Here is a 22,478-nt window from a genome sequence, read left to right as displayed (position 1 = left end):
GCTGATGTCCTGGGCCTCTGAGACGAAGTCTCGCTATCGGAACTGAACTCTAGGCACGAGCGAATAGTAGTTCTTTTGGTTCGAAGCTAATAGTAATGTTATTTGAATGATTTCAAAGCGAATATTTCGAGTCCAACACAAAAAAAGGTTGAATGGTACAACAGGCATTTTGAAAATCATATATTTTTTTAACACACAAGGGCATTAAACGAAAAAAACTAGGAGTGCATTGAGGCTTTGTCGTACTCATTGAAGCTGTGCCGGCATTCTGCAAAAATGGCCATCAGAAATTGGGGGTGCGAACGTATCTGTGGGGTGCAAGACCTATATGTGGGGTCTCCGACTGCTGTTTTTAATTGCGACTGCGTCGTTTCGCAGCTGTTCCTTTTAAGCAGAGACTCCATGACACCTGCTAGGCATAATCATGGAAGACAGTTGGGCTAGTTGGTGTGAATTCGTTAGTGACTGCGACATTGCAACTAGCGTGGAAAGCACAAGGACAGCGACAAAAGGAACCGACGGGACAGCATGCTAGTGTCACGAAGAAGGAAGTTGGGAAGGACAGGGCCCAATGTACTAGAAAGGTGTATGATCATGGAAGACAGTTGGGCTAGTTGGTGTGAATTCGTTAGTGACTGCGACATTGCAACTAGCGTGGAAAGTACAAGGACAGCGACAAAAGGAACCGACGGGACAGCATGCTAGTGTCACGAAGAAGGAAGTTGGGAAGGACAGGGCCCAATGTACTAGAAAGGAGTATGATCATGGAAGACAGTTGGGCTAGTTGGTGTGAATTCGTTAGTGACTGCGACATTGCAACTAGCGTGGAAAGCACAAGGACAGCGACAAAAGGAACCAATGGGATAGCACGCTAGTGCTGTCCCATCGGTTCCTTTTGTCGCTGTCCTTGTGCTTTCCACGCTAGTTGCAATGTCGCTGCTAGGCATAAGTACCACGCACCCAGTGCCACCCCACGTCAGGAATCAGAAAGAAGCACCCATCTCCACGATCTCCACATGTCTTGCGCTAGCTCCCCTTTGTACTCATGCTGTCGCGCCTGTTAAGCGAATTTCATGCGGCGAAGAGCGGCTCCGGCAGCTGCAGTCAGTTCAGACTCGTTTCGTGGAAGTCAAGGGAGCTGTGCGTCCTCCAATTAGAGAGGCTTAGCAAAGCGTGATCTGCAGGTTGTCCTGAAGATGTCACAAGGCCCCAGGCACCCCATCGGGACCAATCAGTGTGTGCACACTGGCGGCGTCTGGAAGCGGATCGTGCTATTCGAAATCAGTCTATTGATGCACTCAGCCGTGCCGGTTACAGCGCATGCACACCGCGTGTAGCGCTGCCACAGAGACCTGGCAGATACAGGTCTGGGAGCCAAGCTTCCGCCCACTCGTGTCTGTTGCCTGAAGCATGCAGAGACCGGCTCCAGCATACACACTAGAGCGCAGGCACACGGCACTGAGTCTGGGCTTTGGTTGCGCATGCGCCACGGTTTCGTACCAGAGGAGGTAACCGCTAAACCGAAACCACCTGCAGCAAGAGTTCCAGAAACATTATTCGCCGAGATGAATACCTGAGGTTTCAAATATCAAACATTCGGATCAAATAAAATATCGAATGCTTCACTATTTAACTGAATATTAGAAATTACCGAATATTCGCACATGCCTACTGAAATCCAATGAATGCACATCATTGTTTAACTCTCCACTACTGCTCTAAAAAAAAAAAAATGTAGAGACTGCACCGGAATCAACTAAAGCGCTTCGCATAGCCTTTTGCCTTTCAGAAGTGTGCGGCAAAACGGATGCAATAATTGCCGACTGGCGGACTATGTTATGCCAAAGTTTCATTTTTCACGTCGCCCCCTCGATACAACAAAGTTCGCGATGCAACACTTTTTTCATTTCAGTTTCTTGCTTCCATTGAAATGCATGCATTTTTTCCCTCGATTTAACAAAGTAGCTTCACGCCACAGCTTCAATACAACGAAGTTTTCGTGAACACAAGAAGAAAATTTGGGCAAATTCCGCCGCTTTGTAAAGTTCAAAACTTTTTACTTGTAAAAACGTGAAAGTTGCTAAAACAAACAAGCGTTGGTGCCAGTAGCAAACCTATAAGTGCCACATCCTGCCTCTTGGGCAAACGTCAGGCAAAAATAACCGACCTTATGACCGCACCATGAAGTGGGTTGGGTTGCCTTGTGCACAGCTTGTACAATAAAGGTTTCTCGTTAGTGAAAAATGCTCGATATAACTCGTGCCCATATTGCCCTGCTGCGGTGGCTCAGTGGTTAGGGTGCTCGAGTGCCGATCCCGAGGACGCAGCAGTAGTGTTTCAATGGGGGCAAAATGCAAGGTGCCTACTGCGCGACGTCAGTGCGCGTTAAAAATCCCCAGGTGGTTGAAATTGTTCCGGAGCCCTCCAAGAGACTTCAGGTGGTTGAAATTTCCACAGCCCTCCACTACAGCGTCCCTCATAGCCGATGCCGCTTTGGGAGGTTAAATGCTTAAACCAAACCACACCATCACGCCTGGTAATGTGAAGTGTGGAGAGTCGATGGTAGGTAAATTGCGTCCGCCGCACATACACGCAGTACATATTTCAGAGCACACAACAAGACAAACCAGCTGCGCTATTTTGCGGGGACCTCCTGCCTGCACGTTCCATTCCCTTCAGCCTGTGAGGGCATGCGATGGGCCACAGGGTTACTTGATGTCATTAACAGACTTCCACAGCACTCCTTGGTTTCATATTCAGTGAACGCACCCGCTTCATGGCAGTACGCAATGCGCGAAGCACGTGATTTTTTCAGTGGCGGCATTTACCTCCAGCTATCGGTTAAGATTTTGAGATATCCGCAATTCGTTGTGAAAATACTTCGATGTAAAGGGTAATATAAATGCATGCACCATAGGGAGCCGCTCGGCTCTGCAGAAAATTTCAACTAAACCAATATTTTGAGATATGCGATTTCGAGGTAACAAAGCTTTACTGGACTATTCTCGACGTTCATTTTGCTTAGTGTTTCTTCTAAAATCATTTGAAATATCTTCACGATCACACGCGAGTAAAATAAAGCGGAACAGGAAGGTTTCAGGAATGCACGACATCATTTGCGCCACTTGAAGACAAAAACCTCGATGCAACACAGTTCGCAATATGACGAAGTTTCTTCCGAAAAGTACTACCATAAAAACCGGAATATAGGTTTTTCAAAAAACCTTTTTTCAAAATCTTTTTTTCAAAAAACCATGGCAAAAAGTCGACCCCCGTCTTGTATACCGGTCATTGGTGGAAAAACTACGGAAGTCTTGCAACAATGGGCGGCTGAAGTCAACAGCCTCCACCACCATCGCCATCAGCAGCAGTGCGGTATGGCGACGTTGTGGCACTGCCAATTTGCGTTTCCGTTGTCATAGATATTTTGGTTGGTGGCTTGCTGTTGTCGGCGTGGAAATTTCTCCCCGTAGATATGGTGTGCAAGTCTTTTAGAAAATGCAGCATAAGCGATGTGCTAGACAACACAGAGGATGATGCTCTATGGGACGTGGGCAGCGAGAAGCAATTGTCATCTGACTCGAGTTCGGACGACTCTGATGACTCGGAGTAACGCTTGCACACTTCGTGCCTTTCTCTGTACTGTACACCTAGCCAATTCTTTAACTCTATCGCATGACCATTGCCTCGCGTGTTTGTCAGCACCTTATCACAGAGCGGCGAAAGAAGCGAGATTAAGCGCATGTGTACAGATGTGCATATCTCGCTTGTTTCGCTGCTCAGCGCTGTTAGTAAACACGCGGGTCGATGGTCGCGCAATAGAGTTAAAGAATTGACTGGGTGTACGTATGAGCAGCATCTAAATGAAAATAAATACTGTCACCATTGTGCAGCTGGTTGAGTCGCATTTGTTTCAAGGTAAGGGTGTCTTTCGGTACTTTTGCCGTTGAGATTTTTTTCAATTTTAGAATTGGTTAGTTGGGGGGGTCGACCTATATTCCGGTTTTTACGGTACTTCTTGCCTGAGCCGCTTTGGGACGTTAAACCCCATAAAACCAAACCAAACTTCTTTATATCAAGATTCAACTGTAGAAGCAAGCTAGATGGCGCGGCTTGTCCAGAAGCGCCGATCAATTTTTGGCGGCACATTCACAACTTCTGTCATTATGACCAATTGCCTATGGTGCGGTAAAGAAAGAGTTAAACAGAAAGATGCAAAACAATGAGTCTCGGGCAGCTTTGTGTGAGGTAAGCATGCAGACAAACATGCCAACAGGTGCAAATGCCACTTACTCACAACGCCGTATGCCCTTTTTTTCAGCAAAAAGCGTAGCCTGGAAGCCAGTCTCCTGGACAAGAAGCCCTGTAGCAACTGAATCCCACTTAGGGCCATTCTTGGGAGCAAGAAGAGCAAGTGCCATGCGATGGGCACAGGCAGGAAGGTTTGAAACGCTGTGTGGCAGTGGTCGCAGAAAGGAGGCGCTCACTGTGGTTCGATTGCCATAGTCCAAATAGAGGACCCGGAAACGCCGCTGCACAGAAATGGACAACATGCGTGAGGTTGTGTGTAAGGACAGACAGAGAGCACAATCCTTGTAAGCATTTGTAAGGGGGGAAGAGGGTCTTAGAAATAAATTTTTGTTAATGAAATCAAAACCATGAAATCTTCAGGGAACATGAATTTTTGCATGCCAATTCCAAATATGTAATTTAATTTTATGTACAACAAGTCCTTGTGCACTTATGTAATATGTTAGGTAACTTTTGCCGAGAGTTTAAAAGAAATTCTACTGCAGAGAATTTGTTAGATTGCATGCCATTGGTTTCTCTTGACATCAAGCTATGCAATAGGGGTAAAATTATCATCCTGCCTGTTATAGGGTTTTGAAATTATCAGTTTCTTCCCGTTTGTGAAGTGGCAAATTCAAAACCCTATAACTCAACTTCTATGATAGGCGGGATAATAATTTTGTCCTTATTGCATAGTTTGATGTCAAGACAAGCCAATGGCATGCGTCCTAGCAAGTTTCCTGCAGCGAAATTTATTGAAAGCTCTTGGTAAAAAATTACACATATTATATGAATGCACAAGGAGTTGTTTTACATAAAATTAAATTATATAATTGGAATCAGCCCACAAAAATACATGTTTCTTGAAGATTGCATTATTGTGACTATCAAAAAAAATTTTTTTCCTAAAACCAGCTTCCCCCCTTGAATGTTTCACATGTCCCAAAAATCTAGGTGGCAATGCAGGGTATAAAATGGATCTTAGCATTCCTTGCCATATAATGACTGCAGGGTTGCACAAGTAGATGTAGCATGAATCCAATTTCTCACGTATCCTGATGCCTCCATATTTACATTATTTATTCTGAACTCGTGGCACTTAGTCGTGTTTTATAAGGAAATTTTATAAAGAACCATACCAATGAGGTTCTACTTTTAACTAGACACAGGGTTTTATGGTGCAGAAGCAACTTAGGCGGTCATGCACAAACGAACGGATTAAATCATATGGTCAGGTAATGCCAGGCCATTCCTGATCTCTCATACATTCCTCATCCCACCAGTGCCTCTTGGGAGGAACAGCTGACCGATCCGACGGCCACTGGCCAGCAGTGGCTGGTGGAGTGTATGATGGCAGTGACCACAACTATTTTTTGCCAATAAAGATGTTTTTATTACTACTACCTGAACATGCACAACTGCACTACTTGATCCAATGGTACTACCGGCTCCCCGTGCCCCTGCCTTTTGTAAACTGCTAGTTTCTTAGAGCAACTCCTATCGATAGCCAGCAAGTCGTAGTGTGTAAGTCAAAAGAATACTGACTGTTCTCGGTTAAAAAAACCGAATTTAGAAAATTCAATTCAGCGTACATTTACTGTTTTATTTATTTTTTTTCCAAAACATTACAACCCCCTGTATAACAGTCCAGCCCCTGTGTATATCAAACAAATTCAGTAACTTTTGCTGTTCGTTATAACTGAGCCTGCTATACTTAGTGGCGCAGGCTGAGGCAAGATTATTTTTGTTTTTTCTTTTAAGCCTCACCAAAATTTTATGTTCGTTATAACTGGGTTTGACTCTAACAACGTGGTGAACCGAAATATAACACACTCAAACTTGGATATCTGAGCTGCGATCTGACCTTATCTGGAGGTGACTGAATTCTGTTCTAAACTGCAATTCATGTCATGATGACTGTGCAGTCAAGTTGACTATCAAGTCATTACCGGTCGCAAGCTCGCTGAAGCCTTTAATAATTATTTTGCCTCAGTAAGCATGGCCCCAACTGCATACCTAAGTTATTTGAACAGAACACAAGAAAGCGCACTTTCGTTTCCGGTGGCTGTGCCTGAAGTCAAAGAAGTGTTCTCGTCTGGGAAACCCAGTAGGTGCGTTGAAGTTGTCTTGCAGATCCATCCAATTAAGCATGCCATTGATATTTTAGTGCCTTTGTTCGCACATGCTGTGAACTTGATCCTTTCGACAGGGCATTTTCCGTGCCGCTTACAAATGGCGAAAGTGTCTTACTTTTAAACGAGGTGATAAAAACAATATGTCCAATTACAGGCCAATATCGATCTTACCAATCTTTTCTAACGGAACAGAAAAACTGATGCACGAAAGAACTAAACCATTTTCAGGCAAACCACCACATATTAACACCCTTGCAGTTTAGATCTACAAAGCACCGTTCAACCGAGACAACATTACTAAAACAAAAAGAAATTATCTTGGACTCTTTCGCTAGGAATATCTGTGAACTTCTCCTAGGCCTTCAACCAAATTAATCACACTACTCTTACAACTAAGCTAGAATATTACGGACTTCGAGGCACATTCTTGAATCTTTTTCAGAGTTAAAAATTTTACCACAGCAAGTACAAATAAATGGTTACACATCTAATTTCACATGTTTCCGGAGTGGCGTCCCTCAAGGCAGTATTCTTGGGCCACTGCTATTCAACATCTATGTAAATGACATAGTAGAAGTTAATGTTGACACTAGATTTATCATATATGCCAACGACACAAGTTTATTCTTTCCAGGACCTAGTTTGACTGAGCTCGAATCTAAAGCCAATGATGTACTTACACTGTTAGCAAAATAAAGCATGGTAAACTCTTTAATTATAAATGCCTAAAACGAAAGCAGTTCTATTCTGCCCCAGAAACAAGCCAATAAATGCAAACTTCAATCTTAGCCTAGCTGGATCTAACGGAGAAATGGTGTTCGTTGTGAAAAGCAAGTCTCGGGGTTCTTTTCCAAGAAAAAATGTCATGGAACGTTCATTTTCCAATGAGCGATGAAGATTTTCCGATGAAGATATTGTTATTTAGTTTGGGGCACAACTACTGCTACAAACCAAGATAAAATACACAAGTTACAAAAGAAAGCAGTGCACATCATTTCAAATGCAGTTTATGATGCACACACCAAGCCCAATTTTGAAAAACTGAACCTCATCCCATAACCAAATCTCTACAATTCAGTGCTTGTCTCATGATACTGGACCTTGATAAAAATAATAACCCTTATCTCAAAGAACTTGCAGCTATGAAACTATGGCACAGTGTCTATAACACAAGAAACATGGAAAAATGACATTTACCATATACATGAACAAATTACGGTCCCCAGATGCTATGGTACACCTTACCGGGTGTATTAAATTCTGAAAATTCAGCTCATTTCCAAACAATGCACTCTGCACTTTTTATGACCCTTCTACGATTCTAATTTTACATGCATATTTAGCTTTTTTTCTCAAGTTTCAATTTTTGTAAAATTCCATGGCATCAGTTTTACCTTGTAACCAGCTTTTTTCCGCTCTTATTTATTTGTTTATATTTTTTTGCCTTATTTTCGCCTGCATTGTAATTCTTGTTTTGATGTTAATGTACTTGTACTTAATTTCGCTCTTACTGCCATGTGCTTTCTATTTTTAGCTTGTTCTGTGCAACTTACATGCACTTTTTATCATGCCCGCTCTGCGCCGCTCCGCCACCTACAAACAGCGGGTGCAGGACTTTGTCAAGCCTTTTTAGGCTTGACAAACCAAACCAAACAAATGGTTTGGTTTGGTTTGGTTTATGGGGTTTAATGTCCCAAAGCGACTCAAGCTATGAGAGACGCTGTAGTGAAGGGCTCTGGAATAATTTCGACCACCTGGGGTTCTTTAACGCACACTGACATCGCACAGTACACGGGCCTCTACAATTTAGTCTCCATTGAAATTCGACTGCCACGGCCGGGATCCAACCCGCGCCTTTCGGGTCAGCAGCCGAGCATCATAACCACTGAGCCACCACGGCGGCTCAACAGAATGGAGCAATCATCAAGTACTGTATTAACTTGAATGTAACGAGTTTTTTAAACCAAAAATAGAGGTAAAAAGGCTCCCTTTATAATCGAATATTATGAAGAGACAAAGGCATACAGTACCCTATTTACTCGCGTATTTGTTGATGCATCGTATAGGCAGATCCCTAAACATCAGGAAATGCAAAAAAAAAAATGAAGTTGGAATGTCATAAAGGCCCACCAATGGAAGATCTCAGCAGCCAATATTCAAGGCGACAAGCAGAGCATCTGAGCCATATATTTCTTAAGACTTATTTGGCTGAAAAATGGGGTTCGGCATGGTTTCCCTATGCAAAATTTCTTGCTTGTGGTGTAGGGAGGCAGGGGAGAGTGACTGCCCCTCCCATAAATCCACTCCTGACAAAGCGGCCTTGTTCCTCACTTTACATCAGCATACATTTTTTTTCCCCCTCTTCCACACCCTCAAAAGTGACCCTCGTGTTACATTTCTGTTTTTTTCCATGTTTCCTGCCAGTAAAGTTGATGTCAGGTTACATTTGGCCAAAACAGAAGCTGCTACAATGGGTGTGCTGGATGATATTACAATACACTAATTTTTTTTACTACAAGAACACAGAATCTACTGATACAGCAAAATAAGTGGAACTTCCAGTAAACCGAGATCAATATGCCATCTTCAGTTGGCACCAGTCATACTTACACCGCCAGCTGTCCGGTAGATATCAAGGACTTGGACCCTGTACCAGTTCTTGTCACCTTCATAAAAGCACATCCAGAAAGAGCCTTTGCCCACCGATTCTTCTGCTGGAGCCACTGTCTGGATACCATGCATGTTCAGCTGCTGCTGCATCTCTTCCACTACCTGTGGGTTGAGGTAGAGAGGCCCAAGAGAGGAACCACCCAGTAAGCACATTGCTGTTCTTCTGACAACATCTGGCAATGGCCAGCCAGCAACAAATCTCTAATTACAAGCAGGTGCTTGTAACAGTTATAAGATCTACCACAGAATTTACCTAACCAGCTCAGTAGTTAACAATGTGTCTGTTTCTATTCACGCACATACAGACCTGTAGCGAGAGAGAAAGAGAAAGAACAATCGCAGGGCAGAGTACCAAGACAACCCATCTTGTACAAGTTCTGAGGTCAGTAACCAGCACGAAAGCCAGTTTTAAGCATTTCATAAATTAAGGCCCAGGGGCTGAAACCAATACAGCTTATCTAAAGCAATAATTATGTGCTATGTTAGAAAAACCCTCCAGGATGCATAATGCTGCACTTATTATGCACCTACAGCACATATTTAAATGACTTATGACAATGCAATCTCCTTCCCTCAGAAAAAAATTTAATACTGCGCTAATAATAGTATCCCTTGAAAATCTGCTGCAAAAATTTGTCAAGCTTGTCAACGTTAGTTGGACACAGAACCTCATCCAACAGTTCAAAATATAGCTCTCAGAAGATGCTCCAGCAAAGTGAGGGCTTTGCTTGACTGCCTTCTTTGTCGCTATGCTGTCGCTTTGCTTAAATGCAATTTAAGCTGCTAATAAAAAAAATTAAAAAAAAAAGAATTATCTTCCAGCACTTCATCTCTAAAAACAACAAAGCATGGCAGCACTGAGCTGCCTAAGTTTGTACTGTGTGGCTTTATGTTGGCACGGTACATCAAAGTATAAAGGCCAGACTATACTAAAGGTGCTGTGAGACAGAAGCATACCTTGGCACCATGAGAGGTGGCTCAATCCCACTAGCACTCATGTCCACTCACACTCACAACCACTCTCGCACTCACAACCACTCACTCACACTCGGAGCGGTCATGTCCACTCACACTCGCACTCATGTCTGCTCGCACTCACAACCACTCACACTCATGACCACTCACTCTCACAACCATTCACTCACGCTCATGTCCACTCACTCTCATTCACGTTCACTCACTCTTTCCCTGTTCGTTGACAACGGAGAGGATGAGAGATTAACTGCTGTGAGATATATTCAGATTTACCCCTAGTATAGACAAGCGTCACGTTTGTAAACAGAGGTGGCGCTATGGTCGGCAGCGACGCAGGGTTTAAGTAAAAACATAGGATGCCCACCCCACGCCAAGCGATGCTGCCTTCGAAACTAACTGGCGTAAGCGCATATTTCAAAGCGTGCGCATCGCTTGTGGTTAGAAACATTTCTGTTGGTGACCGGAGAGCAGTTCAGCACTTTTTCAACCTGCTCGCCAGACGGAATTATATGGCGAGGCGCTGCGTAGGCTTCCTTCTGCGCTCCTATACTTGGCAGCAACGGCACGGCTACGACGGTCGACTAGGTTGACCTATTAAATGAAACCGAGAAAGCACGAGGTATGTCTGCAGTCTGAACATTTGGGGCGACGCAGCATACCTGATCACTAAGTGCAAGAAGAAGGACGACGAGATGCACGATGCGAGGCAGCTTTTTTCAATGACGCACCTTTGTGATGTGCCTGCTCTCGTCTAGCACTTCAGTGCGGAGAACGCCGAGCACTACTGGACACTAAAGCCATGCAGTTACTTTGAATGAGTCATGAAAATGCGATCTTCACTGGTAATGTCTGAAAAAAATGCTTTTTTATTCACTTGGCTTTAAGAGCTGGAGGTGCACAGGTGAATGGATAGAAGTTTACCTCGAGCTACAACGAAGTTACGTTTGCTCTGCAGAGCTAAATATGTTAAGTCATTCTGCTTGCAGGCCTTATTCTGCTTGATAACCGGTTTTCGGTCCAGTATTTGCTGTTTTCACCAGGTTCTGATTGACCAGCAATTGTAAAATTCAGGTAATATGGGAAATAACACTGCATGATTTTGCTGATACCTTAGCGACATTCAATCATTTTCTAGAATAGGTGGTGAAAAAACGTACATGTTGAAGCTCGCGGAAGCGAAAATAGAGAAAAAGCTATGCGTCGTATACTCCTACTACCAGACTACAGTGCTGCTTCAAATGTCGTGCTTAGTGGCCCGATGAATGCTGAAGGCGACTGGCAGCAGCTTTTCTTTTTTTTTAGCGCGAAGAGATGCCCGGGACGTAGTCCGGGTGATTGCCACCTGAAAACAGTCCCCTGCGTTCAATTTACGGTCACATCCACATAGAATGTCACGTCCAGACTTCTCATAATGAGAGCCCGACAGAACGCGAACAAGCTGCAGACGGTGATTCTTGCAATGTTCACCACGCAACTGAAGCGCAGACATGTGGATTAAGAGACGCAAACTATCAAATTTCGATGGAGAAATGCAATACTAGCCGCGCAGCTGATCCGTCGCCAAACTTTTCCCGCTCCACGGCTGCTGCACATCGCTTTGGCCCATATCTAAATGCGATAAACTTGTGGAAACTTGTGCCGCTGCCTTTCTTCATCATTGCGGTTCAACCAACCACACCACAACTCGCCAGAATATTGCAAAATGCGTTCAAAAACGCTGAAGCGTGGCATACCCAAGGCACGCGGTACCGGCTTTTGCCTACACAACGAAAGTCACTGCTGACTCCAGCACCGCCGCATCTCCGTGACGTCACGGCCTGACACTTGTCTATGGCCCGAGTCGCAAAGATATGGTGGTGAGCCACCCAGGTGCTGTCGGGCTATTTGGCCAATTTTCACAGTTGCACGTCCCGAACCAATGTTATGCACGTGTGCTCCCGCGCTTGCTGCCGAGACGACGAGTGCCTGTCTAGCATCAGCAGCTAATATGTTTAGACTGGTTTCTCAACGGTGTCCATAGGCGTGCGCAGGGTTCTCCATGAGAGGGAGCCATATTTCAGCACAGTGCCCCCCCAACCTCCTCTCACCTAGGCCCCTACGGCCAAAACGATGGAGCGCAAAGATAAGGAATGATAATAAAATATTTATTTCAATGCGATGGAATTGCAAAATATGCAAGATATTATAGAGCAGTAGTTTTTACTTTCATGTGTAAACCCGGCAGAGGAACATATGGTAGAGAGAGGATAAGCGGATGGTTTTTTTACACTCACAATGTGAACAAAGGAGGGGAAAGCCTCAGGGTGCTTGCCAACGTTTCCACAAGAGGTCTTGTCATCACCCAGACAAAGACAAGTTCTCTTGTTGAAACATTCGCAAGCACCCTGAGTCTTTTCCCTCCCTTGTTCCCCTCGCGAGTACCGGCAGAGGAAGGCAGTCCCTGGATCGCTAAGGCATCAATGTAACACCGCGCTTCCGAAGGAATTTCCATTCTCTCTAAACCCCAGAATATATGACAGATCTGTCTTTCGGTAACTGCAAAAAAGAACCTGAAACTGTTGTCTCAAAATGACCCAGCAAGTAAGGATTTCTTGGAACCCAACATCACGGGTCTTTGGCCGTTAAAAAACCTGCATGGCCATAGCACTGCACTGTAAACAATGATTGAACAGGTCCGACAGAGTAAATGTATGAGGCAGACTTGGCGATTAGGGGGCTTAGATGGTTAGAGGGTGGGGGGCAGCTGCAATCCCCCCCCCCCGTGCGCGCCTATGTGACGTATCTAAGTAACTATAATGAGTTTGCCTTGACAATGGTCTTGGATGGTGTCGAATTACCTATACTGGGTCTGCCTTGACAATGACGTGTCCTGATGAAATAACTGGAGTCGAGGGGCGACTATGAATACTTTTCGCGGCATGGAAAATGGAGCGTGTTTTTGAAAAGTTCAAGTGAGTTCCTCACGGAAAGGAAAATGGCTGGAATGGGCCGCAAGTATAGATTTGAACCGCATAAAAACGATGCTAGGGGGAATGTTCATTATCAATCCATTTACAAATCTCCTAAGCTTACTATGTGTGACCTATCTGTGGACATGCCTGCCATGCAGTGCATTTTCTGCACAGCATATAATCCCTGTCTGAAGGAGGCCTTACAAGCCGGCACGGTGCTCTCACTGGCCGGTGCTTGAGGAGATGTGCGCATTCGCGTGGTAAAAGGGGTTGCTAGAATTGCACTGATTATTCTCCAATGTCTCCCTCGTAAGAATGAGTGTGCAGCTAAAATGTAAGCCATTATGTAGCCCATGCCCTCCTGAAATGATAGGACGTTAATGGGAAAAAGTCCTACCCAGAAGTTTTAAGAGGAAATCATAGTATACGGTTCAAAGGGTTCCTGATGCTGTCCAGATATCAGTGCGGGTAGAATTGTTGAAAACAGAGCGTGCAAACAGAAGTTATTCCAATTACTGTACAGAAAAGACAAAGAATAAACAAAATCGTATTTCACCAGCCCATTTCACTCGCCCAGGGCCAAAGACTGGGCGCCACAAATCAGAACCACGCCTTGCATACATACAGCGGAAGCTTGTACGCACTTTGACTTGCCAGGGCAGCCCCGAGCAGCTCAAATTGCCGGCGGCGTTGTTCCGTGTATATAACTGCTGACGAGAGCCTTTTCATGACCATATAAAAAAAAGACAAAGAAAGAAAGAAAAAAAAGAAACATTATTTTGGACTTCGGGGAGAGCTTAATCTTCAACTCTTTCCCGTTCCACGAGCACGGTCCAGTGCCCAACATGCCAGCACCCTTCGACCTGTTTATGAAAAGCTTCTGGCCACCCACCCCCGCCCAAAGTTTCCTGCTCTCTTCTCGTTGCATTTTTGGCTATGATGTCCGTCGGATGGTTTTTTCTTCGATGACTTCGTGGCATTGGCAGTTTGAATAGCACTCGCTTGCAGGATACTTCTAGGCGAAACGAAAACTGTTGCCCTAGCTTGACTCTTATTGGCTTTCGCTCGTTTGTACTGCTTATCTTTTGTAGTTCTTTTCTTGAGTGAAAAGGTGATAATACTCCGAGACGTTCTGTTTTATACCCCTTTCCCGAGTATATAAAAATTAAGTTCTAACTGTACGTCCAACCAATCAAAAAGAGTGCGGCCAATTTAGCTGTCACCTCATGCCCACTGTCGAAAATCACCGCAGCGTTTCATCACCACTGGCATGGAGCAATCATTTCTGGCACAGATTAAAACATAAATATTCCCAGCAATGAGATGGAGGCAAACCACAGCCATGCAGTGATGCTGGTCAGCCTGCAATGCGGCAATAGTGGCTGCGGCACATAAGGAAAATGAATGTGTGCTCTGGCTAACATAAATTGAAGAACCACCGTGCTGCAGAAAAGCTGAGCCATATGGCAATAATAAGAGATAGTTTCAGCGATGGACACATCCTTGTGGCTCAGACCATGACCACTCAGACACCAGTGCCTGCAAACTGGATGGTGATTGGGCATTGGATGTGGCGGAGGTATGCTGGAACCCCAACAAAGGGAGAGGATAATGCATGTGGGCATGTCAGCAACTGGAAGCACTCTCATCATGTGTGACACCGTGTCTCTTGCATGTCTCTCTCTCAACTCATCGCCACAACCTACACATGAAGTTTCCTTGCAATGTGCAGCGTAGTTCATGGCTGCTATAAGAGCGTACCTTTCAGCCTCATGTGCAATGATAGGTACGCGCTAACCAAAATGTTTGCGATAAGCCAGCAGGTATTAAGTGAATAGCAAATTCATGATGTTATAAGTGGAACTACCACTTAAAGGGGCCACGACAGGGTCGTTCTTCACATTGCAGTTTTGTACTTCAGCAATTAAAACAAGAGCCTCTGATTCAGTTTCCACAATTTGGGTGCCCAGGGCGCACAGTATATTCGAAAAAATGTGATCGAAATTGATACCAGGAAACTCCTCCCACCGGCAACGACCGTCATACTGAATGCTCTCGTGACGTTACTAGGGTATACACGGAGCAACGTCGTCTGCTATCGTTGACGCAATGAGGGCAGTGAGGTCTCTTGTCCCCTGTACTTTTGCGGGCGATAGCAGTAGCAGCTGTCCCTCATATATAAGTGACTAGTGCCGCAAAATCAATACAGTAACGTAGTTTTCAGGTAGGGTCCGGTCACACTAGGCCGATCCGACGGTCGGTGGGCTGGTCGCTATGCAGATGCCGTCGCTGATGCACCGGTATGTCACGCTGGAACCGACGACGTCAGCATGACCAACTATCGCGTATCGCAGTAGTGTAAAGAGTGCGCTTCAGTGAACTTTTCCCAGATTTTAAAATTTCGGTGGATGGCAGACTGCTGGCCCCTCGCCCCTTTTGTGATGAGGCCTAGAGAGTCCGCAGGATTCGAGAGTGCAATTTCGGCGATTGCGGAGAGTGAATTCACAAGTTCTAGCACATGCAAATAGCCATCGAGCGTAGTCTTAGCTACAGTTACTTGAAAGCGACGAATGCCTACATCGCAGGACGCCCGTACAGTAAGGGAGAAGCATCAATGTGACCCGGTCTGCAGAGCATGCGTGTTGAAGGTTGGCAGCTGGCAACAGTCGTCGGCGTCGACTGTGGACAACAAATTTGGCTGTTTTCACTAATGCAAGTGGTAAAATTGGTAAATTAGTTTTTGAGGAAAGGAAACGGCGCAGTATCTGTCTCACATATCTCGGCGGACACCTGAACCGCGCCGTAAGGGAAGGGGGGAAGGTGGGAGCGAAAGAAGAGAGAAAGAGGTGCCGTAGTAGAGGTCTCCGGAATAATTTCGACCACCTGGGGATCTTTAACATGCACTGACATCGTACAGCACACGGGCGGCTCTTGCGTTTCGCCTCCATCGAAACGCGGCCGCCGTGGTCGGGTTCGAACCCGGGTATTTCGGCTTGGTAGACGAGCGACTTACCACTGAGCCACCGTGGCGGGTATTTTCAGGTAAAGCGATTTAAAATCAAGTATTGTTGACATTGGAGGAAGCAGATACAATTAGCAAGAAGTGCCGTATGTACGCAAAGCGTTTCCCAAGCAGGCGATAGCAGCATTGGCTCTTATTGCATTGTTATCGTAGTGTGTACATGAGCCAACTACATTTTCTAAGCAAGAGTAGATAATATTTAAGATATGGAGAGCCCACCTTGTGTCATGCCAAGCAAACGATCAGTACTGTTGGAGCACAGCTATGTAAACAACCTCAGCGCGGGACAGCAGTAGCGCACAGAGTAGATGCTAAATGATGCACTATTATCTTGAAGCACTCATTTCGGTGGCGGCGACTGTTCGTCGGTGCGGGGAGTGAAATATTAGAGTTGTGTTGGCTTCTGGTAGCGGCTTGGTTCTGCAAAAGTGTTCTACGAGCTGAAAGAAATGTATGTTCAACTTACACACACACAAACGCGCACACGCACGCACAAACACACACGAACATGCACGCACACACGCACACACATGCAGCGGGGCGGCAGTCGCATTTGGCACTTTTCTCTGCTCCTTTCGTGCTGCAAGCTTACTCTAGTGCCACCTTATGATAATTTGAGTTTAATTATCGAGCCGACGAATAGCGGCAAGAACAGGCAGCGACAGATCTCCACACCGTTCACGGAGCACATCGGCGAAGGTATGCATGGCACGTGCCGTTTTCGACAAACGGGAGCGCTGCACTGCTTTTAAGTGCAAATAATAAAGCACGGGTGCATCGATTTTTTGTTTCCTGAATAATCAGAAAACAGGTGCCACCAGTAAGTCCGCTTTCCCAAGGATCACTAAGCTCGGGTACTAAGCTGAAGGCTTCCAAAAAGAAAGCACGGAAAATGCATTTTGTTTCGCTAAGCAAAACAAAAAAAACTTTTCGAGCAGCTTCTGTCCACGGTGTGCGAGCAAGCATCTCAATGTAGTGAACCGCGCGCAGCAGACACAGGGCAGGTACGCTCTTATGACGTCAATGATCAGAGGTTGCCAGACCAGCAAGCAGCTTGCAAAAGAAACGAAAAAAAAAATCGTTTTAGAAATATCTACTGCACAGAATCAACTGAAACTTCGGGGAATTGTAGTTTAACGTGTCTAGAATAATAAGCAATAAGCAGGGTATGCGCGAAAATAGGCTGTCACGGCCCCTTTAAGCAAGTATGCTTTAAAAAGGTTTCACTGCATAGTACTCGCTACATGCTTCAACCTATAAGGTAGCAAAAGAAAGCAAATAAGATACTGACCTTGGCAGTAGTGTTTGCTTCATCAATGATCTGGCCATAGAAGTCTGCTGGGTTGAATACCACAGAGAGGATCACAGAAAAAGTGTTGCCCTCAGGGATGATGGGTGGAGGCACAACAACCGGTGGTAGGAGGCCTACAGGAAATGGAAGAGAAGCCACAGGTGCTTTAATTCCGGATGCCTCCATATCAATTTGGGCCACCCGGGATAAAGCCACTTGTGCAGATATTTTTTGAACAAGGTGGCTTGGTAAAGGTGCTCCATATGCAGCCAAGGCACCAGCAAAGCCAGGTGTAGCCAAGCCATATATACCCAATCCAGGTATAACATTGTTGGGTACAGTCAGGCCGGGTGGTGCCGTGCCAGAGGTATTCATGTTGGGTACAGCCATGCAAGCTGCAGTCAAGCCAGGCGCTGCCATGCAGGCTAGAGTTGAGCAAGATGCAGCAGTGCCAGCTGGAGTCGAGCCAGGTGCTGCCGTGCAGTCTAGAGTTGAGCAAGGTGCAGCAGTGCCAGCTAGAGTCGAGCCAGGTGCAGCAGTGCCGGCTGGAGTCTGGCCAGGCGCAACCATGCCAGCAGGAGTCCGGCCAAGCGCCGCTATGCCGGCTGGAGTCAAGCCAAGCGCCGCCATGCCGGCTGGAGTCAAGCCAGGTGGAGCCATGCCGGCTGGAGTCAAGCCAGGTGGAGCCACGCCAGCTGCAGTCAAACCAGGTGGCACCATGCCGGCTGCAGTCAAGCCAGGTGGCGCTATGCTGGCTGCAGTCAAGCCAGGTGGAACCACGCTGGCTGCAGTCATGCTGGGTGGCGCCATGCTGACTGAAGTTATGCCAGGTGGTGCCATGCCGGCTGGAGTCATGCCAGGTGGTGGCATGCTGGCTGGAGTCATGCCAGGTGGTGCCATGCTGGCTGGAGTCATGCCAGGTGGTGCCATGCCGGTTGGAGTCAAGCCAGGTGGTGCCATGCCAGCTGGAGTCAAGCCAGGTGGTGCCATGCTGGATGGAGTCATGCCAGGTGGTGCCATGCCGGCTGGAGTCAAGCCAGGTGGTGCCATGCCAGCTGCAGTCAAGCCAGGTGGTGCCATGCTGGCTGGAGTCAAGCCAGGTGGTGCCATGCCGGCTGGAGTCATGCCAGGTGGTGCCATGCCAGCTGGAGCCAAGCCAGGTGGTGCCATGTCAGCTGAAGTCATGCCAGGTGGCGCCATGCCGGCTGGAGTCATGCCAGGTGGAGCCATACCGGCTGGAGTAAAGCTAGGTGCCGCCATGCCACCTGCAGTCAAGCCAGATGCCACCATGCTGGCTGGAGTAAAGCTAGGTGCAGCCATGCCGCCTTCAGTCAAGCTAGGTGCCGCCATGCTGGCTGGAGTTGTGCCAGGTGCCGTCATGCTGGCAGGAGTAAAGCTAGGTGCAGCCATGCCGCCTTCAGTCAAGCTAGGTGCCGCCATGCTGGCTGGAGTTGTGCCAGGTGCTGTCATGCTGGCAGGAGTAAAGCCTGGTTCTGCCAAGCAAGGCGCAGTCATGCTGGCAGGAATAAAGCCAGGAGCTGTCACGCCAGATGGAGCCGTGACTGCTGGAGTGAATACAGGTACAGTCAAGCAGGCCTGATCCCTGCCAGTTGAAGAGGTAACTGTTGGAGCCAAGACAGGTGTAGTCGCGTCAGCAGGAGCCACGGCAGCAGGAGCCATGCCAGCAGAAGATATGCTTGGTGCAGTTATGTTTTCTGAAACCGAGCTAAGTGCACCTACAATGGCTGTGGTTGCGACACATACAGCCATACCAGCTGGATCCATGGCAGGCGGAGCCATGTCAGATGCTACCATACCAGCTGAAGTCGTACCAACTTGACCTATTCTGGCCAATGACATTTTGGGTGCAGTCATGCAATGTGTAACTAAGCCAGCTGAAGACAAGATGGATGAAAGTGTAGTGCATGAAGGCACCTTAGTTTGAAGCATGCTGGCTGGAAGCTTGTGAGCCGGAGGCATGCCAGCTAGAGGTGGAGCCAAAGTGACAGCAGGTGCACCAGCTGGAGGTACGCACAATGGAGTTGTGCAGGATAAATGCACGCTAGTTGTGATCATACCAGATGCTGATGTGCCAGCTGTGGCCATAGACGATAGGGGCATTCCAGGTGACATAGAACGCACATCGGCTGGAGGTGCATCAGCTGAAGATGAAGTGGCTCTCGCTCTGGGAGCCACTAGACTGATAAATGAATCGCAGGGCCTCATGCGTTCTTCTATGTCCTCCGACATCTGAAACAGAAAGATGAAGGTTTGCACCAATAATCCAGCAAACCGACAGATAATGCAGGTCAAAAAACCCCGACAGTTTTAAACCTCCGAACCTCCTCCTGTATTATTACGTAAATAAAATTTTAAAAAGTACAGCCACAGTAAAACGTTTCTTCGCGCACCAGCTACAAGTCTCCAAATCAAACTAAATACAGTAACACATCGACAAATGAATATTGCTTCATCTGAAATTCCAGTTAAATATTTTCGGTGGGTCCACATCTACCATGTGAAATTTGCCAGACAATTCGAGCAGCCAATGCACCACTAACCAAATAATTTGTAGAATTTGGTAATGGATTCCGACTACTGACACAGGAAATGCTGCACAGGTTCTGCATGGTCACTTTTACCTGAGTAGCTTATAAGTGTTATATCCTGCCAAGGGTCCCTTTGGGCTCCTGGCGACAACATTGAAGTGTGCGCGCACGGGGGATGTTCTGGTGCACTTGCTCACTTAGGTCAGGCTACAGGCATCAGCTCTGCATTTCTAAAATAAATCCTGTACCAGCCCCACCTCAGCAGATACAACACTGGCAACAAGGTAACCGACCCCACGACTCCTCGGGCAGCATGAGTAACACAGAAAGGGACGATTGTTGGGCTAGTTGGTTCATGATACTAGAACCGATTGGATCCTGGGTAACATCAGGACCGAGGAGTTCGAAGAAGGCTCCAACTGGTCATCCTGGCTTGAAAGTCTCGAGTTCATTTTCGAGGCCAATGACGTTACTGCTCTGGCAAAGATGCAGGCGCTGCTCCTAAGCAAATGCAATGAGCGCATATACAGGATCATCCGTGCTTTCCTACAACCCAATCGCCCAGCGGAGGTGGGCTATGACGAGCTGGTTCGGCTACTGAACTGTCACTTTGACAACAAGCCGTCAGAGCTCGTCGGACGCCACAAATTCTACAAATGTGACCAGCTGCCGTCCGAGACTATTTCGCAATACGCCACGGAGCTGAAAATCGCCAAGAAATGCAACTTTGGCGCAACCACTGGATCTGCTACTGCAGTGGCTGACATGTCATCATCTACTTCAACAGCTGCAGGTAGTTCCAAGCTCAACATCAACCCAGCTGCCACTCGAAGTGATCCTTCGTGACAGACTGGTGTGTGATGTCCAGGACTTGACCCTGCAGCAGCGGTTTCTCAGCAGGAAGGACATCATGTTTCAGAGGGTGTTGGACTTGGCGTTAGCAGCAGATTCAGGATGTCGTCAACAGGCTGAACTTCGAGCGCCATCAGCTGACTCCGAAGAAGTTCTCATGACGAAGAGCTACGATGTTAGGTGAAATCAAAACCACCCTGGTAAGCCACATCGTAATTCTGTCTGCTTTTGCTGTTTCGGTTTGGTTTGGTTTGGTTTATGGGGTTTAACGTCCCAAAGCGCCTGAGGCTATGAGAGATGCCGTAGTGAAGGGCTCCGGAAATTTCGACCACCTGGGGTTCTTTAACGTGCACTGACATCGCACAGTACACAGGCCTCTAGAATTTCTCCTCCAAAGAAATTCTAGCCGCCGCGGCCGGGATCGAACCCGCGTCTTTCGGGTCAGCTTTTTTGCTGTTTCGGGAAGCATGCCGCTTATATGTGTCGTATGAAGAGCATAACATGTAATTATTGCCAGAAGAAAGGGCATATTAAAAAGGCTTGCACAGCGAAGCAGCATGCCTATCAAGTGGAGCCTCATGACAATACTCCTGCTGCTGAGGGACTTCTGTATAGAGCTGTGCACGGGCCGCAAATTTCAGCCCGCGCCCAGCCCGAGCCCTACACTACTGACGGAGACCCGGCCCGGCCCGACACTGAAGAAACCTAAGCCCGCCCGAGCCCGGCCCGAGTTAAGGCCCGGCCCGGGCCCGGCCCGACCTGCAGAACTGAAATTGAAGTGACGATGGAACAAAGAGATAATTTAAGGAAAATCAGTTTATTTCAATGTTTTTAAAACGCTCGGCTCTCATGGTCTAGATGAAAATTAGTGAGTGTATGCAAACACGGCGCATGTAGAGAGTTATCACTCCAAGTTATTATGTAAAAACAACAAATCGTCCATTGGTGACGGCTTGAGGCAAGTGCGGCGCTCCTGCAGATTAGTTTCGAACCTTGCAACAGTAGGGCGGCTGGAGCCACGCTGGAGCAATCGCGATCGCGAAGCCCGGCCGGCCCGTCCGAGACAAATATACAGTGGGCCGAGCCCGACCCGGGCACGGGTGAATAGTCTTCCGCAAGGCCCGGGCCCGGCCCGCGGGCCGGGCCGGGTACGGGCTTTCGGGCCGGCCCGAGCCCGTGCACAGCTCTACTTCTGTACACTTTGAACATCGTGTCCACGAATGCCGTACTGTCTTTCGCCATGCAACTCTTCTTGACAGCACTTCCCATGTGATGGAGGTCAACACTGGCATGGCATTCTCACTCATCACCGAAGATATGTAGCACGCGTTATGGCAGGTTAGGCTGTCACTTCTTGAGGAAGAGAACGTAGCGTTGCGAACTTGTTCGGGTGAGAGGTTGCTGCTTCTGGGAAGATCCTGGTGACAGTCGTAACTGCAGCGAAGACAGCCAAGCCGCCACTGAGTTCTCAGAGGAGCTGGTTCGAGCCTGCTGGGACGCGACTGGTTCTTACCATTACGTATAGATTGGTTGGTGTGTTGGGTTTAATGGCACATAGGCAACTAAGGCCATCATGCACCAGCCACAAGGTGCAGAAAAGTTTTCAGCAGATTTTTATAAAAAGAGTAAAATGTAGTAGGTGGTGTACAAGGCCTAAAACGTTAGCTATACTACCTAGTGATGCCAAGGCAAAGACATTTTAAAAATCGTCCGTAGTAAAAGCTTAAAAGTTGGGAAACCTCT

The 22,478-nt window shown here is 46.9% G+C and overlaps 1 protein-coding gene across 6 annotated transcripts in view; it reads right to left on the bottom strand.

The window, feature by feature from the left end:
* Nucleotides 1-22,478, bottom strand: part of LOC149353183 (uncharacterized) — a 77,450-nt gene that overhangs the window by 9,123 nt on the left and 45,849 nt on the right. For 2 of the 6 annotated variants that reach the window (XM_089582378.1, XM_089582382.1), the window contains 3 exons: nucleotides 17,335-19,584; nucleotides 9,036-9,197; nucleotides 4,294-4,532 (listed from right to left, as the gene is read on the bottom strand). In XM_089582378.1, coding sequence (XP_089438504.1) covers nucleotides 4,294-4,532; nucleotides 9,036-9,197; nucleotides 17,335-19,584 — 2,651 coding nt within the window. The remainder of the gene's footprint in view (nucleotides 1-4,293; nucleotides 4,533-9,035; nucleotides 9,198-17,334; nucleotides 19,585-22,478) is intronic. The other 4 variants (XM_089582379.1, XM_089582380.1, XM_089582383.1 and 1 more) reach the window with 4 other exon arrangements.

This window comes from Amblyomma mixtum, chromosome 3 (genome assembly GCF_055824585.1).
Source record: "Amblyomma mixtum isolate Tamu chromosome 3, ASM5582458v1, whole genome shotgun sequence".
Taxonomy (NCBI): domain Eukaryota; kingdom Metazoa; phylum Arthropoda; class Arachnida; order Ixodida; family Ixodidae; genus Amblyomma; species Amblyomma mixtum.
This window is presented reverse-complemented; position numbering and strand designations above follow the sequence as displayed.